This window comes from Hibiscus syriacus, unplaced genomic scaffold, assembly GCF_006381635.1.
Source record: "Hibiscus syriacus cultivar Baekdansim isolate YM2019G1 unplaced genomic scaffold, ASM638163v2 tig00111743_pilon, whole genome shotgun sequence".
Classification (NCBI taxonomy): Eukaryota; Viridiplantae; Streptophyta; class Magnoliopsida; order Malvales; family Malvaceae; genus Hibiscus; species Hibiscus syriacus.
Genome location: NW_024063167.1, coordinates 389,363 through 407,516, shown reverse-complemented (window position 1 = coordinate 407,516; position 18,154 = coordinate 389,363). Strand labels below are relative to the sequence as shown.

Genomic DNA, 18,154 nt, shown 5'->3' with positions numbered 1-18,154 from the left:
TCCGGCAAGAGGAAAGTCAACTGCAGTTAGGCTAATCGGTGTTAACCATGGAATTCTGTACCACACCCACGATTGTAATAACATCATGCATCCACCGATTTCAGTCGTATACGCATCATTAACGAGTAATGATGCCTTACACATCTCGCGATACAAGAATGCCAATATTGCTGATCCCCAGTTATACTAACGGGTCATAAAGAAGTTCTCCAAAAACGGAAGATATTGTATATGGACAAGATTACTGGATTTATCTGGCATCAAGATTCCGCCGATCATACGTAATATATATGCTCGAGTTGCATATATAATGTCTTGGTCACTACATTGTGGATCGAGCTTAAACTTATTTGCTAACCAGGATAATCTCAGCCGTGACCCTTTTGCTATAACTTTGTCTCGTACCTTCCCAAGGTAACGCTCACATATTGCAAACACGTCAAGATCGGTATTTCCCACCACCGCCATTCCATTTGTAGGAACCCCTAGTTGTAAAGCCACATCCTCCAAAGTGATCGTACATTCACCACATGGAAGATGAAAAGTATGAGTTTCTAGTCTCCACCTTTTAATTAATGCACTTATCAAACCGGGGATCAACCGAAATTCTCTTACAAAAGATAAAAACCCACTATTTTTAAATTATCAACAATACGTTGATCTGGCATCTCACAGTTGATAAGTCGAGGATGAAGGACTCATTGTTCGTCATCCTGCAATTTGTTAATCAATGTAATTAGAATTAATACACCGTTCTCAAATAAAAAAATAAGTCGATCATATTACCAGTTTTTCCAAATGACTCGAAATGTGTCGACCATCTAGCCTCAAAAGAACATTTTCTTCTATCATATTTCAACAAATCTAGACAAAAAAAAAATTAAATATTACACTCAATTATTACATTGTTTTATTGAAATAATCAATTGCATGTTATCTACTTTAATAAAAAAAAAATAAACATCAAATATAAAATGATCCCTAATTACTATTTGGTTCTCAACATTTTCAAACTTTGTAATTTAATCCCTAAATTTATAAATTCTTGCAAATTTGTTAAAATATTCTTTAAAATCTGTTAAATCTATTACATCATAATAACTAGTCTCATATTTTATATTACTCAATAACAAAATCTAAAATATAGTTCATTCTTTAAAATAAAAAAAAATCAATCTAATTAATTTCTATTTAAAATTATAATCATGTAACAATTATAAAAATTACATAAAACTTACCAAATATTCGATTTATTTCTTCCTTTATTTGAACTTTTTTCTCCTTTTTTTCCCAAAATAACTCTCGAACATGCAAGCTTCTCTTCTCTTCTTTTCTAACTTCTCCCTGAACTCAGTTATCCTCCATTTTATATATCATATTCGATGCATTGTTGCTTCACAATGTCTCCATTGATTGATAATTGCTTTTGATCCATACTCATGCATTATTAATTTCCTTTTGTAAACGTAATTTATGCATGCAATTCAACACCCTTTATTTTACTTTTGCTTTGTTTTCAATCATATTTTTTTGCTTTTGATTTGTTTTAAATCAGATAAGTATTATTTTATGCCCTAATAATCAATTATTGATTCACTTTATCAAAGTTTGGTTTGTTTTACATCTCATTCCCGTCCCACGTGCATTATTCTTCCTATGATTTCCTTATTTTCCTGCAAACATCATGCTACCAAACATAACAAAGTTGGTCCCCACGTGCATTATTCTTCCCATGAATTCCTTATTTTGCTGCAGACTTTCTACTACCAAACATAACAAAGCTGGTCCACACGTTGAAGACACAAAGACGCCGAGAGCTCCAAATGCACATCTGCTGAAGACGTCGAGATATCCAAGTTGAAGACGCCGAGAGCTCCATCAAAGCTGAAGACGCCGAGCTTTGCATGTTTCCTATAGCAATCATCCTATTGTGGGAAATAATAAGCTGATGACACTATCTTAAGAATTAAAGATTCCCATACGCAATATTTGGGCAGTTTTGCCCTAATTATTAAGCCCACCCTCCTAATTTAATTTTTTTTCCTTGTAAACACTCAATTTGAAAATAAAACAAAACTTTTGCAAAGAAAATAAAAAACAAAAAACTTGCATATTTTATGATAAAATAACAGATATCATTTAGATTCATCGGATCTGTCATAGGAACATCTAACATCCGATCCACTCAATATCTATTACAATGGAAGCCTACCATTAAAATTCAAATAAAATAAAGACATAAATTGTTGTATCAACTAAACACTGCTGCAACTCGTTTAAAAAATGGGGCAGGCTGACCCCACATATTCTCCTTTGTCTGACTCTATCTCTGACGTAAAAGTACAATTTTCCTCTATAAATACCCTTTGTCATCCACCGTCCCAGATTCTCAACTCCTCCCCAACCTCCTTTTCTGAAGAAGAAGAAGAGGAAGGCGGTTTTGCCCATCCCCCAACTTCCTATAAGATTGCAAGTTTTACACTTAATGGCCCATTCTATATTTGTCGCTACTGTCTGTGTTCTTATTCTTTCGCATTCGTTCATATCAGGTAGTTAATCGGTTCGGTTGTTAGTTAAATGTAAGGATTTGGAATTGCAAGGTTTTTTTTTTCTAAAACTTATTTTCAATACATTGTAACAGGAGTGAAAGCAACGACCTTCACCATAGTAAACAAATGCGATTATGTGGTATGGCCTGGGATCCTCTCAAACGCCGGTGTTCAAGAACTTCCCGAAACAGGTTTCATCCTCCAAAGCGGAGAAATCAAGACCATTTCCGCACCCGCATCATGGGGAGGTCGCTTTTGGGGTAGGACCCATTGCTTCCAGGATTCTACCGGGAAATTTTCTTGTCTCACCGGTGATTGCGGCTCCGGGAAAGTGGAATGTTCAGGGAACGGTGCAGCCCCGCCTGCAACGTTGGCTGAATTCACTTTGGACGGTGCTGGTGGTCTCGATTTTTTCGATGTGAGTTTGGTCGACGGTTACAACATCCCCATGTTGGTGGTCCCCCAGGGTGGCACAGGTCAAAATTGCACCAACACCGGCTGCGTCGGTGACATTAATGGCTCCTGCCCTTCGGAGCTGAAAGTAATGAGCACCGACGGCAGAGATGGCCTTGCTTGCAAGAGTGCCTGCGAGGCCTTCGGCGACCCTCAGTACTGTTGCAGCGGCGCGTATGGTACACCCGATACTTGCAAACCGTCTTCGTACTCGGAGGTGTTCAAGACAGCTTGCCCACGCGCATACAGCTATGCCTACGATGATAAAACCAGCACTTTCACATGTGCGAATGCAGATTATACAATCACTTTCTGCCCTTCACCCAACACAAGGTAAATTTACCTTTACTAACCTTATCAACTATCGGCTTGTGCTCATTAAACGTCAGGGGGTAATTTTGTCATAAAAAACGGTGAATCGAGAAAGCAAATCTAATCTGCAATCTTATGTCGGCTGCGGCACGGTCTGACATTTACGGCTAACCGTTGAAATTATAGTCATTGTTCAATCAATCATACATCAAAAGCCCGCAAATTGAGGCCAATGGTTTCCTGCCAAACCGAGAGCAGTAAATAAATGCATACGAATCCCAATAAAATTATAAAAGGCATTGTTTTTTTACAGGCACCTTATCTGTTGTTTTATTAACGGTTACTTGTTGGTACGTAAATTTGCAGCCAGAAATCATCACAAGGGCAGCAGAACACGGAAACCGCAACGCCTACTCTTATCAACGGCACAGTGGTGTACGAAGGCGCATTGGACGAAAGTGCGGCTGCATCAACACCGACAACGTACACCCATGTGTTGGGGAGCGTGGGGATGACAATGGCAATTTGGTGGTCCTGGCAACTCTTCTAACTTGTCATAAATAGGGCCGTATACTTACGGAAGTAATTTAGAATACAGGCAGAATAGAGGAACGGTGGGGATGGAGGCTGCTTCCTGCTTCTTAGATTTAGGAATTCTTTATATTATTTAAAAGGTTTTATTAGGTTTATATATAAGAATGGACGCAACAATGTAGTCCAGGAAATAAGAAGTTAAGAAATTATATTAAAATTTTGAGGGGCACCACCTGTCGGTCCATCCCTAGTTATATATACTTTTTAATAGTTTGTTTCCAGGAACTTATGATTAATGATTATGTTATCTTCCCTGCTATTCTTAACAGTGTTTTAAATAAATCATTTTTATTGCACATTTCTGTATTGATATTTTATGTCCTAAATCCCGGCTCGTCTTGACACTAAAAGAATTAATAGATATATAATGGATAATGTAAATTAAAGGAGAGGGATATTATATCAATTGCTATTAAAGGCGTGCATAATGACGTTCTTTAATTAAGTTATGGATTATGTAATTTGATTTATTTATGACGGTATACATATTAGTGAATTTTGCAATTTATGCACGAGACAAGTTGCTATAATTAGGTTGCCACTTTCTTGGTGCAAAGGATGGCGAGGTGGGTAGAGACGAGGGGTGTTGGTTCGACTTCAAAGAACGAGTTGAAACTTGCACAATTTGATAAGATTATAAAAAAAATTATAAATTTCCCCCTAAAAAAATAAAATGATAATTTGAATATCCTACGTTTATGGTTTTTTTTAATCAATTTGACACTTGGATAACTGTAAAAGTAGATTATTAAAAACTTTCCAAATAATTTTTTTTATAAAAAATTCTAACCGTGGGGACCATTGATATTTTTTAATCAATTAGATGCTAGGTCAACAATTAATAATAACTTTGAACAAAAATTAGAGGTGAGATTAAAATTTTCAAATAAAAACATATAAATTCAATCTTATAAAAAATAAATTATATTACACCTTTTTTATACTCTGAAGATTTCAATCATAGAACAACAATTGTGGAAAACCCTTTTCATACACATTAAGTAGCAAACCCGGTTTTAATTTAGACCAAAATAGAGGTAAATCTGACGAACCAAAAAAACCAAAATTCAGAGCCGCCAACGCCATTCCAAGATCAAAGGGCAGTCAACAGAACGTGAATCACTTCTCTGACTTTCAACCGTAAAGTTCAAGTAAGGAGTCTAAATTTTATAATTATTATTCTCGACTGTCATTTGAGCTCTTTATTATAATGTGCAAGTTTCAAGGGGGTAAATGTGGCTTAAATGTTCAACTGGATTGAATTCGAGAGCACTCATTTAGTTAATTAATAAATACTAGATATGTCCAGGTTCATCAGAATATGTCTTTTAAACCTTTGACTGTAGGTGGCCAAAGGGAAACAACCGTTTTTTGCCTGAAGATTTGAGAAAACAACGAATCTATCCTTCTTTGTTTGAGTCTGGTCAAACTCAAGGTTCTGATGTGCACTAAATGGATAAGGCTGCTTTACACCAATAATACCACCGTTTCTTATAATATACACTTTTTGTTTGAGATAAAAGCAAGGGAGCTGTATCATTTGAGACTAGTGCTGTAGATGAGTGGAGTAAGGTTGAGTATGGTTGAATTTGATTCCATTTAAAATTTTGAAGTTGAGTTCGACTCGATTTAGAAACTCGTGAGTTTAAAATTGTTAAGTAGACTCAAAATCATATATTGAAGTTTGTCTCGAGCTCGAAAATAGTTAAACTTGAAAAATTTTCAAACTTAGTTCGATAGAAGCTCGAACTTGAACATAGACTTTAAGTACATAGAAACTTTATGTTGCATTTAAAAAAATATAAATATAAATATTATTAATAATTTTTTTTAAAATATAAATATAAATATACCTTGTTTTTTTAAAGTTGCTCGCAAGCTTTCGAATAGGATATCAAACAACTTGATTCAACTTATTAAGAATTCAAATTGAGTTTGAGCACAAATTGTGTCTATTTAATTCGAGTATTAATCGAATCAAACTCGAATAACTCATGATATGCCATGTCTCATTTACAAGGGTTTTTTTGGCCTAATAGGGTAGCCCCAAAAAAATTGCAAAATAGGCCATAGACACTTTTATTTTGGGATCTACGACATTTTCTATAGTGTTTGAAACTTATCACGTCGAGGTGACGAGTTCTATTAAAAAATATTTTTTATTCAAACTTTTTACTCCTATGTGATAAATTTTAATGTAAAAATTATATTTTATTAGAATTTTTCACCTCAATGTGACGAGTTTCATGAATACTGTAAAAAATACCGTAGATCCCAAAATAAAAATGTGAATGCCCTAATAAGCTAACTAAAAAATCCGAATGCCCTAATGGGCCTAAAAAATCCATTTAGAATCCTATTTTAGACAACTTCTTTTATTGTAAACCTCAAGGTCAAGTTATTTGGACTGGGTTACCCTTTGATTTTAAACCCCAAGTTACATGGGCCAAACTCAACCAGTTCTCTATTTTATGATCAAGGAAAGTGGTGGGAAAAGGATTATACAAGAATAATCCAAACGAGTACTTGATTGATAAACATGTTCAAAGGCAGTCTCTCACATGTTGAAACCTGAGAGACGTATTTCTTCGCACACCAAGTTAACTAGCCTATTCATTTCTGCTTTCCCCCTTTGGATTACTCACAAGTATGAGTCGCGCAGACCACCGGCCACAGAGCTTTCCGCTGGTTTTATAACGGGGATGGACCGAGGGGATAGACGAGGGTAGTCACCGCTTAAAAATTATTATATATTTTAATTTTTTATATATATTTTCAATTGAAAATCTGTTTTCGTCCCCTGAAATTTTATTAGTTTAAGTTTGCCTCCAGAATTTTATTAGTTCAAGTTCGACTCCCTAACATAAAATCCTACTGATGTGAGCATTCAAGCACCTAATCCTGAAGTCATGCCACAAGGACCAATAACTCGTTCTAAGGCTAAGCAATTTAGGGAAGTTATTTATGACAAATGCATTCTTGCTTTAAAATCAATTGAAGAACAAGCAGACTTAGATAAACTATATAATGTGTTACATGTGAATATGTGGTGCATTCTATAGTCTCCATCTTTATACTTATTTAATGTGTATGTTATAATACATATCACTTACCTATATTTCTATGTCATTTGCTTACTAAGTATACATTATGATTTCATATTGTTTCTAGCTTAACTTATTGTTTTTGTGTTATTCACAGGTGCAAAGATAGCTTAACGAAGCTTTGTCAGCTCATGAATTAAGGAAGATAGCTCAACATGCCTTAAAGGAGCTTAACACCGAGCTAAGACAGCTAAACTAGCTGAAATGGTAACTGAAGTACTTGAATAGGAGATGATCCTAGTTGGAGAGGAACTGAGGATCAAGTAGCTGACTAGTGGACTGAAGCTAGCTGGAAGGTAACTGCAGTGTGAGCTGAGCTGAGTAGCTGGGGTGACACTAAGTACGTACCTAGCTCGGGTCTACCTAAGCACCTACCTTAGCAATAAAGTCATGCCATGTGCTAGGCGCACCACCATTCATGTCATGTGCAAGGGACACCACCAAGGCCGAACCATCCTAAGCATTCACAAGGGACGTGTGCTTTCATTTAGGCGCCAAGTATCCAAGAGGCATCACCATTCGACCAAAGGCCTCGAGACACTCTCCAAGCATCTACAAGCCGAACCAACACCACCATTCGGTCTTAAATCGTCATGCCACACCAACCGAAGCACCACAAGCCTTTACCGAACCATCACCTACATTATTCGGCCACGTAAAGATACATACATTGAATGAATGATTATGTATTTACTAAAGGGCATATAGGCTTGTCCAATCCACTTGTATCTATTTGGCCCTACCCTTTGGTTTCCTATAAATTGCTAATGTCTTGGCATTTGTAAGGATCTCACTGTGCATATTAATTCTACTTTTGTGAGTTTATTCTCTCTTCAAGTTCTTTGAGACCTTTATCGACTTATCAAGCCTAGTGCTTGTGCCGTCAACCACTTCACTTTGCATTGATACTTGAGGTTCCTAATTCTATCCTTTGCTACACCCTATCAAGAACTTATAAGGTTTGGTGTTAGACTTTCTATAGCCTAGGTTCTTCATTGTTCTTGATAATACTATCATCATCATACCCCTTTCTTTCTTCAACCATCACCAGACCCAAACAATAGTCCACTCTGATTTCATTTCTTTCTATCTTTCATTCTTATTGTAGCCCACTTTCTTACCCTTACAACAACTACCTTTATACTTTCTTTTGGAACCTATCTTACTGTAGGTTGTCTTTCTTCCTTCTTAAGTCCAACAATCAAGGTTGCTACCTCCTACATCACCATCTAGGCGTGCAAGTTGTTGAAAATTAAACCAACTTTCGGTGGAAAGTTGGATTTAATTAATCCACCGAATGGCAAATGTCAAAAAGGGTGGATTTGTGTTGAAAATTAACAATGGTAGAAATGCACTTTTAGTCATTGTAATTTAGGGTATTTACAAATTAGTCCTTAAGCTTCAACTATAAATACCCTAGCTCATTTAGCTTCAAAACCATCCCAAAGCATTCTAGCTTTCTTCCAATAATAGAGAGAATTTAGAGAGTTTCTTGAGAGTTGTTTTCTCCTTTTTATCAAGAGAGAATTATTATTGTTTTCTCCTTGGTAGATCGAGAGAGGTTGCAATTCCTATTTTCTCATAGTGAAATTCTTCTACCGTTGCCCGTGGTTTTTACCCTATTTTAGGGGTTTTCCACGTAAATTTTATGTCTTATTTATCTTCATTTTTATTTTCTCAAATTATCAGTTGCATTTTTGCTCTATCCGATAGCCGTCTTCCGCAACAATTGGTATCCGAGCTAGATTAGAGTGTGTAATATCTGCTTATTGTCTTTGTGGTTACCACCAAAAGGTGGATCCTCTAACATAAGAAAGTAAGAAGTTATTACCCATTCTTTGAAGGTTCCAGAGAACTATTCATGATAGTGAAATAGTGGGAGCTATCCGTAAAAGAAGTTATGACAACGAAATTTGATATTGAAAAGTTCAATGGGAGAAATTTCTCATTGTGGAAATTAAAGATGAAGGCCATCATGAGGAAAGACGGGTGTCTAGCGGCTATTAGTGAAAGACCGATGGATTTTGCAGATGATAGCAAATGGATCGAAATAGACGGAAATGCTATGGCAAACTTTCATCTAGCATTAGCAGATGAAGTATTGTCAAGCATCGAGGAGAAAAAGACAGCTAAGGAGATATGGGATCATCTTACCAAATTGTACGAGGCCACATCATTGCACAATAAAATTTTCCTTAAGAGGAAATTGTATACTCTCCGGATGTCAGAATCTACTTCAGTGATGGAGCACTTAAATACACTGAACACTTTATTTTCTCAGCTTACATCCTTAAGCTATAAAATAGGAGAACAAGAACATGCTAAACTTCTACTTCAAAGTCTACCGGATTCGTATGATTAACTCATCATCAACTTGACAAATAGTAATGTCACCAATCTAGTCTTCGATGACGTTGCAGCTGCTGTTCTACAAGAAGAAAATCGGCGCAAGAACAAGGAAGACAGACAAGTAAATCTGCAACAAGCAGAAGCGTTGACAACGATGACAACGATGAGAGGGAGATCAACAAAACGTGGCCAAAGCAGCAGTCACAAACATGGTAGATCGAAGTCGAGAAGCAAGAGCCGATGTGTTGATATAAGAGATTTGATTCCTTCATTATGTGCTCCAGCCTGAAGGTTTTGAAGAAGAAGAAAAGAAGAACTTGGTTTGCAGGTTAAACAAATCTCTGTACGGTCTAAAGCAGGAGCCGATGTGTTGATATAAGAGATTTGATTCCTTCATTATGTGCCTTGGATACAACATACTTAATGCAGACCATTGTGCTTATTTCAAGAGGTCTGGTGATAACGATTTTGTTATATTGCTGTTGTATGTGGATGACATGTTGGTTGCAGGACCCAACAAACATCATATTGAAGAATTAAAGGCACAACTGGCTAGGGAATTTGAAATGAAGGACTTGGGATAAGTAAACAAAATTCTAGGGATACAAATTCACCGAGACAGAAGTAATAGGAAGATTTGGCTTTCACAAAAGAATTACTTGAAGAAGATCTTGTCACGATTCAACATGCAAGATTGTAAGCCAATTTCTACCCCTCTTCCTATTAACTTCAAATTATCCTCCAGTATGAGTCCTAGCAGTGAAGAAGAGAGGATGGAGATGTCTCGAGTACCATATGCATCAACAGTGGGAAATTTAATGTTCGCTATGATATGCACAAGACCAGACATTGCACAAGCAGTGGGAGTGGTTAGTCGGTAAATGGCGAATCCAGGCAAAGAGCATTGGAATACAGTAAAGAGGATCCTGAGATACATCAAAGGGACCTCAAATGTTGCATTATATTACGGAGAATCAAACTTACTAATGAATGGGTATGTAGATTCTGACTATACAGGGGATTTGGATAAAAGCAAATCTACTACAGGATATGTGTTCAAAATTGCTGGTGGAGCTGTAAGCGGGGTTTCAAAATTGCAGTCAGTTGTGGCTACATCCACAACAGAGGCAGAATATGTAGTAGCTACACAGGCCAGTAAAGAAGCAATTTGGTTGAAGATGCTATTGGAGGAGCTTGGGTACAATCAAGAGCATGTTTCTCTGTTTTGTGACAGTCAAAGCGCCTTGCATCTAGCAAGGAATCCAGCATTTCATTCAAGGGCAAAACACATAAGAGTTCAATACCACTTCATTCGTGAAAAGGTGGAAGAAGGAACAATAGATATGCAGAAGATCCATACCAAAGACAACATAGCAGATTTCATGACGAAGGCGATCAACGCTGATAAATTTAACTGGTGTCGATCCTCCTGTGGCATGTCAGAAACGTAAGCAACATGATGATACAAGGTAGAAAGAATGGTGTGAAGATATGATTGTTTCAATCAAATCTTCAAGTGGGAGATTGTTGAAAATTAAACCAACTTTCGGTGGAAAGTTAGTTTTAATTAATCCACCGAATGGCAAATGTCAAAAAGGGTGGATTTGTGTTGAAAATTAACAATGGTAGAAATGCACTTTTAGTCATTGTAATTTAGGGTATTTACAAATTAGTCCTTAAGCTTCAACTATAAATACTCTAGCTCATTTAGCTTCAAAACCATCCCAAAGCATTCTAGCTTTCTTCCAATACTAGAGAGAATTTAGAGAGTTTCTTGAGAGTTGTTTTCTCCTTTTTATCAAGAGAGAATTATCATTGTTTTCTCCTTAGTAGATCGAGAGAGGTTGTAATTCCTATTTTCTCATAGTGAAATTCTTCTACCGTTGCCCGTGGTTTTTACCCTATTTTATTTAGGTGTTTTCCACGTAAATTTTGTGTCTTCTTTATCTTCATTTTTATTTTCTCAAATTATCAGTTGCATTTTTGCTCTATCCGATAGCCGTCTTCCGCAACACAAGTTTCCTTGATCAAGCATACATTACCTACGTCCGTCCTTAGGTGCAGAAACTTCCGGGCATGCAATGGTGACATCCCACTAATAATTGATATCAGTGTTACAAATTTATTCCCTCCGTCCCATTAATTATATCTTATGTTGATAAAGTACATAATTTTAAAGGATAGATTTGACATATATAAAACGAGGGAAATGATAAAATATCTCTTAAAAATGATTAATAGATACTTAAGGAATCCGAAATTGTTATGGGCTGAAATCATAAAGGACATTTATTTTCCCCATAAATCTGTTCTGGACGCCAAGGCATCATGGATTTGGTCTAGCTTCTTAGAAAGGGATAAAATTTTTGAAAGAGAAGGTGCAATGAGCAGAAAGTGAATACCTGGAATGATTAATGGAAAATCAGCAGATACAGTTGCTGAACTTATTGATGAGAATGAGGATGCTTGAAAGCCAGATAAAATTGAAAAGCTGATCAATGCAGACCAATGCGAGGCTAGTAACAGAGGCGGATCTAGAAATAAAAAAATAAGGTCCAAAATTCTAATACACTTGTTTTAGAATGCAAATCTGTTTAATTAATAATCAGTTAGTTAAAGGTCTATCGTATATAAATAAATGAAACCATCAGTTTCAGGGTGGGTTTGAAAATGCGTGGGAATCGGATTCCTTTGAAAATGAATATAATGACAACATCAGTCATATTCATAGGTTGAAGCAGATAAACTAAATAAGATGCTTTGGGCTGTTCATCAAACAGGTTTCTTAGTTATAGAGTAATGCTTAGTTAGCTCTAAATCAAAGTCAAGGAAATTGTGAAACATAATATGAGATTTTTTTTAATATAAAAAAGCAGTATTAATTAAATGGAATTTGAGGCGTGGAAGCTTAGCCTTCAAATCCCATTTATTTGAGAAATCAAAAGTCATTATTAAAACGAGAAGCAGTTATTTTTGCAAACCAAAAGTCATTAGCTACACGGATATATATTACATGCAGTCGACCTCAACCAGATGATCAATGAAAACTATAATGATTAAAGTTTTTTTTGCCCTTTTGGATTAAAAACAGTAAAAAAAAGGGTAAAGTACACAAATGATCCACCGACTATAGGGTATTGTTTTATTAAATCCCTAAACTATTAAAAGTTACAAAATGATCATTCGACCTTTGTTGAGTCCATCGACTATCGAAAGTTACAAAATGGTCACTTAACTATTCATCATGTTCCAAATTCGTCATTTTCCTTTAAAATTTGGCGGTTGTCTAAGCTAGGCGTTAACATGATAATTGGGATGTAATAGTCGTTTGAGATAAGATTTTATCAATTCACGATCAGAAAGTTAACGTTCATCTCAGAATATCATCAATTTTTTTAACGGAAAAGAACGAATTTGGAACATAATGAATAGTTGGTGACCATTTTTTAACCTTTGAAAGTCGAGGGACTTAACAAAGCAACACATTATAGTCATAGAGTCATTTTGTAACTTTTAATAGTCGATAGACTTAATAAAGTGATACCCTATAGATGGAGTACCATTCGTGTACTTTACCCAAAAAACACTTGCTATAAAATGAGTTATTATTTACGAAAAACTTCTGTATGTTCATCATCGCCTTGACAATGCAGCCATTTTCTTCTTAAATGATCGATCAAAGATATCATCTTCTTCATCGACATTTATCCACCAATCCCATATTTTAATGTAGTTGCCTTTATTTGGTTTACCTGCAAAAATTTCACTCCAGCTATGGACTCCGTCTTCTCCACTTGTTTATTCACTCTGCGCTCCATCTTACAAGGTGATATTTTCACTTTTCGGTGTTGATATATATATATAACAACATGGCCTGCATTTTTACAGTGATTTCTGGGACTACGTTTATTGTAGTGAATAAATGTGATTATACAGTTTGGCCTGGCATCCTCGGCAACACGCAGTTAGATACCACCGGTTTCCAGCTACAATCGAGCGGGTCCCGACCCAACCAGGCACCGTCTAATTGGTCGGGTAGATTCTGGGGCAGAACCGGATGCATAAAAGACCCAAAGACGGGTCAAATCACCTGCCAAACCGGTGATTGTGGCTCCACCAAAATGGAATGCAATGGCAAAGGCGCAAGCCCGCCGGTCACCTTAGCTGAGTTCACGATCGAGTCGGGTACCCAGGATTTTTACGACGTTAGCTTAGTTGATAGGGGTGTTCAAATTTTCGAACTAATTCGGTTAACTAACCGAACCGAATTAGTTCGATTAATTCGATCGACTACCGAATTAGTTCGATCGGTTAACGGTTAATGATTTTTTGGATATTCGGTTAAATGTTAATTCGGTTTGAACTCGATTAATTAACCAAATTAACCGAATTAATCCTTAAATATTTTTTAATATTTTTTTCATCCTATGGCCAAAATATGCTACCCCCATGTGCTTTGGTTCAATTTTGTTGTGCCTTGATTTGTGTAAGGCATGGGCAAAAGTGTAGTGGAGCATGGGCATAAAACTGTTCAGCATGATAATTGGTATAATAAAATGGAGTACTTTCATTTACATGAGCAGAGGGTTCAAAACGGTGAGGCCATGTGCACAAGGAGAAATACATCACGTGTTGAGGACAAAGCATGCCTACAGGTATTCACTACTAGAAGAAAAAAGGCTTTTCCATTCTCAACATTCACAAATTATCCTAGACCTAACTTGTATCATGCAACTACAAATTGAATGCCTAACCAGTTTTTTTCTCTTCCATGTTGTGAAAACGAAGACAGTGATTCCTTCAATGCTGAAAAATCAGTTACAGGGACAGCTGAACGGCTTGCAGAGAATACTCCTTTATATCATGTTGCTGAAGTAAGTTTCACTCATTATCATGCCGAAGTCAAGAATGGGAACTAATTGAACACTTCGTATTTTGGTTTTCTCGTTTCATGTTCGCTTATGTAGATCTCTGTCTTCTTTGTATATTGCAGTCTCTCATCGATAAAAACTACGTACCTGGATTCCCTTGCCCATGACAATGTCATTCCAGTGCTTGGCAAGAACATGGATCCTTCATGGCCTAAACCAAAGGCAGAAGAAAGCTTTGCCATTTCCAATGGTAATGGGAAGGTTAATAAAAGAATGAGCAACCAGGTTTTCGAGGAATCATGGCATTCATAACGGGAACCATAACCATGATTCGCTTGACCCGAAACATGCAGTATTGTAATGTTTGAACTGCAGTATTGTTGGTTTTTTTTAACTAAATTGATATATATAAATATATTATTTTAATATAATGTTTGAATTAAATTAATTAGATATTGAAAACTGTTTTTTTAATTAAAAAATATTAAATTCTAAAATTTTAAAAAAAATCGGTTAATTCAAAAATTAACCGAATTAACCTAAATTTATTCAGTTCGATTAATACTTTCATAAAAAAATTGGGTTCAATTAACGGTTAAAGAAAAAAATCCGGTTAAGAGTATTTCGGTTCGGTTTGATTTTAACCAAATGAACACCTCTATTAGTTGATGGATATAACTTGGCGATGATGGCGGAGCCGAGCAGTGGGTCAGGGCCGTTCTTGTCAACGGGCTGCGCTAATGACTTGAACCGGCAGTGCCCGACTGAGTTGACGATCGGGTCGGGCGAGGCCTGTAAGGGTGCGTGCGAGGCTTTTGGGAAGCCGGAGTATTGCTGCAGCGGCGCGTATGCCACACCCGACACGTGCAAGCCTTCTGTTTACTCGGAGATGTTCAAAGCGGCTTGCCCGAAATAGTATAGCTACGCGTATGATGATGCTACGAGTACGTTTACATGTACGGTAGCTGATTATACGATTACATGCCGCCCTTCATCAACAAGGTAAGCACTATAGATATACAAATTAATCATGATCCGATTCGTTCTCTTTATGCTTTTTGTATTATTATTATTTCGACTCAAATTTATGGTGCTGTAAAATTCTATTTGCACAGTAAAATTTGCGAGCAATACGACCCCAACAACAACAACAACAGGAGGGACGACAAGGCCCATATATGGAATATATGGATCAGCAACAGGGCCAGAAAACGTGATTTGGTTTCCAAATTTTCTTACAGGACAGTCTTCCAGGACTTTTTCTGGCGCAGTTTCCCTCAACACGTTGTCTTCGGCCATTTCCTTTCTCTTCCTCTCATCTATACATTTTGTTTATAAATAACTGCTTTGGGGTCCACATAGTAGAGGTCAATTTTCCTGTAGAAAACAAATCTACAACTAGTGTTATTATTTTTTTATCTTTTGGTTCTCTGTGATTTGGTAGTAACAAAATATTACCCTACTAATTAACACACAAAAAGTAATAAATTAGTATATAAAGCATGCACCATATCTCCACTTTTATGCCACTTCAACAGTAGGTAGAGATAGAAAGTTTAAGATTCCTTCTCCAGTGGGGTTACGGTGGTAGTGTTGATAGATTGGGAAACTTGCGTAGTGGACCTTTCAGATTCTCTTCTTCCCTAATTGTCTGCGCTGTTTTTTCTTTCCAATTTTTCCATGGTTGAAAGGGTGGAGTGGTCCAATAACAAATCCCGTCATTGTAGCCAAAAAAAAGGGGGAGAATTTTGCACACCCAAATATGTTTAAGCCGCAAAGAAGGGGATATTGCTTTCCAAGGCCAGTCCCCAGTCATGCAGCATTCGTGGCTTTTGACAGAGATTCTTCTCTTTCGAGCTCTTTAGTTTCAGACTTTTCAATACTATGATGGATATGGTACCTTTTATCCACCGATTTGAACAGTCCTATCACTAACGAAATCAATTCTGCTGCCTTTAATCACACTGAAGACAGTCAAAATCCTGGGCACGATTCAAGGTCAATTCCACCAATGGGATTGGAGCAAAGTATCAAAACTCGTCTCGACAACATTCCACACAGAATCCTCTACTATGGGAACTACTTAAAGTAGATGCACCAGAATTGCCCTATGCGCTACTTGGCACGGTCGGTGCAACTCTGGCAGGCATGGAAGCTCCACTATTTACCTTCGGAATCACACGTCTTGATTTCATTCTACTCTCCTGATGATCCTCCAATTAAGAGAGATCGAAAGGGCATCTCTTATCTTTGTTGGTCTGGCTATTCTTATCTTTCCAATATATATGCTGAATCCGATCTTTTTTTCCATTGATGGAACATTCTTCAAATCGGAAAGCTTCATAACTACGAAGTTTTAATCTGACACTGCAATGTAAATTAACGTTCATATTATTTCTTTATATTTAGCTATCCTTTCCAATGAGTTTGGCTGGTTTTATTTGGATGCGAACAATACTGGTTCGCTGACAGCCGCTCTAGCTGCCAATACAACCCTTGTACGAAGCGCTCTGGCTGATCGGCTATCCACAATCGTGCAGAATGCAGCACTTACCGTGACAGCATCTGTAATTGCCTTTAGTTAAGCTGGTGTATAGCAGTCGTTATCATCGCCTCCTTTCCCTTACTCATAGGTGCTTCCATAACTGAGGTAAGGTCTAAAGACCACTTATTTTGATTACTTCAATTATAAATGATACTGAAGGCCTTCTATTCGAGTTTTTGTACTTTTTCCTTTTGAAACTGCAGCAACTGTTTCTTAAGGGATTCGGAGGGAGTTACAGCCATACATACTCCAGAGCAACTTCTGTGGCACGAGAAGAGCTTGTTAACATTCGAAATGTGGCTGCATTTGGTGTCAAAGACGGATATTGATCAAGTTTGATTCAGAACTAAACCAACTAAATAAACAAGCAGTTCTTATGGGTCATATTCAGAGTTCGGATATGGTGTATCTCAGCTCTTTGCGTTCTGTTCCTACGCCCTTGGACTTTGTATGAATCAATGCTAATCAAGCAAAACAAATCTAACTTCGGAGACATCATGAAGTCCTTTATGGTTTTGATAATCACAACACTGGTCGTGGCAGAAACACCAGATATCGTGAACGGGTAGCAAGCACTAGGGTCCGTTTTCGGGACTCTCTACAGGAAGACATCATAGAACCTAATAATTCCGCGTCGGATGTCGTAACCGAGATCAAAGGACATAGAGTTCAGAAATGTTAGTTTCAAGTACCCAATGCGACATGATGTAACCATTTTTGAGGACTTAAACCTGAAAACTTCAGCTGGAAAGAGTCTAGCCGTAGTTAGACAAAGATCAGGGAAAAGCACTTTGATCGCACTAATTATGCGTGATCCTGTTTCCGGGGCAGTGCTGATTGATGGTTATGATGTTACGACATTAAACCTGAGGTCTCTAAGACTGAGAATGAGTTTAGTTCAACAGAAGCCAGCATTGTTCTCCACTACAATATACGAAAACATCAAGTATGGGAAGAAGGGTGAATCAGAGATAGAGATACTAAGAGAAGCAAGATCAGCCAATGCTCATCGATTCATCAGCCGAATACCTGAAGGACATACAATCGAGGAGTCCAGTTATCGGGAGGCCAAAAGCAGAGAGTGGCGATTTCTGGAGCAATCCTGAAGAACCCTTCCATGCCAGTGCCACTAGTGCATTGGACACGGAATCTGAGAAACTAGTTCAAGAGGCTCTGGATAACCTCATGGAAGGCCGTGCCACAATTGTCGTTGCGCACAGGTTATGGACGATTCGTAATTCCGACAGCATCAACGTGATGGAACAAGGAAATGTGGTTGAAATGGGCAGCCATGAACAGCTAACGAGCAAAGCTGACAGTGTCTATAAACACTTGGTCAATTTGCAGCAGTGGAGGAGATAATAAACCATGTCTTAG

The 18,154-nt window shown here is 37.2% G+C and overlaps 1 protein-coding gene and 1 pseudogene across 1 annotated transcript; both read left to right on the top strand.

The window, feature by feature from the left end:
• The first annotated feature begins 2,442 nt into the window (after positions 1–2,442).
• On the top strand, positions 2,443–3,947 carry LOC120168981 (pathogenesis-related thaumatin-like protein 3.5). The gene is made up of 3 exons (XM_039177220.1): positions 2,443–2,549; positions 2,642–3,335; positions 3,681–3,947. The coding sequence occupies exons 1-3, from the start codon at positions 2,486–2,488 to the stop codon at positions 3,862–3,864; spliced, it is 942 nt and encodes a 313-aa protein (XP_039033151.1). The 5' UTR covers positions 2,443–2,485; the 3' UTR covers positions 3,865–3,947.
• A 519-nt stretch (positions 3,948–4,466) lies between these two features.
• LOC120169018 lies at positions 4,467–18,139 on the top strand (annotated as a pseudogene).
• The last annotated feature ends 15 nt before the right edge of the window (positions 18,140–18,154 follow it).

Excerpts from the sequence above, each read along its gene's own strand:
- LOC120168981 (XM_039177220.1), top strand. The coding sequence starts at position 2,486 with ATGGCCCATTCTATATTTGTCGCTACTGTCTGTGTTCTTATTCTTTCG. Across the intron at positions 2,550-2,641 it reads TTCGCATTCGTTCATATCAG|GAGTGAAAGCAACGACCTTC; the intron begins GTAGTTAATCGG and ends ACATTGTAACAG. Across the intron at positions 3,336-3,680 it reads TGCCCTTCACCCAACACAAG|CCAGAAATCATCACAAGGGC; the intron begins GTAAATTTACCT and ends GTAAATTTGCAG.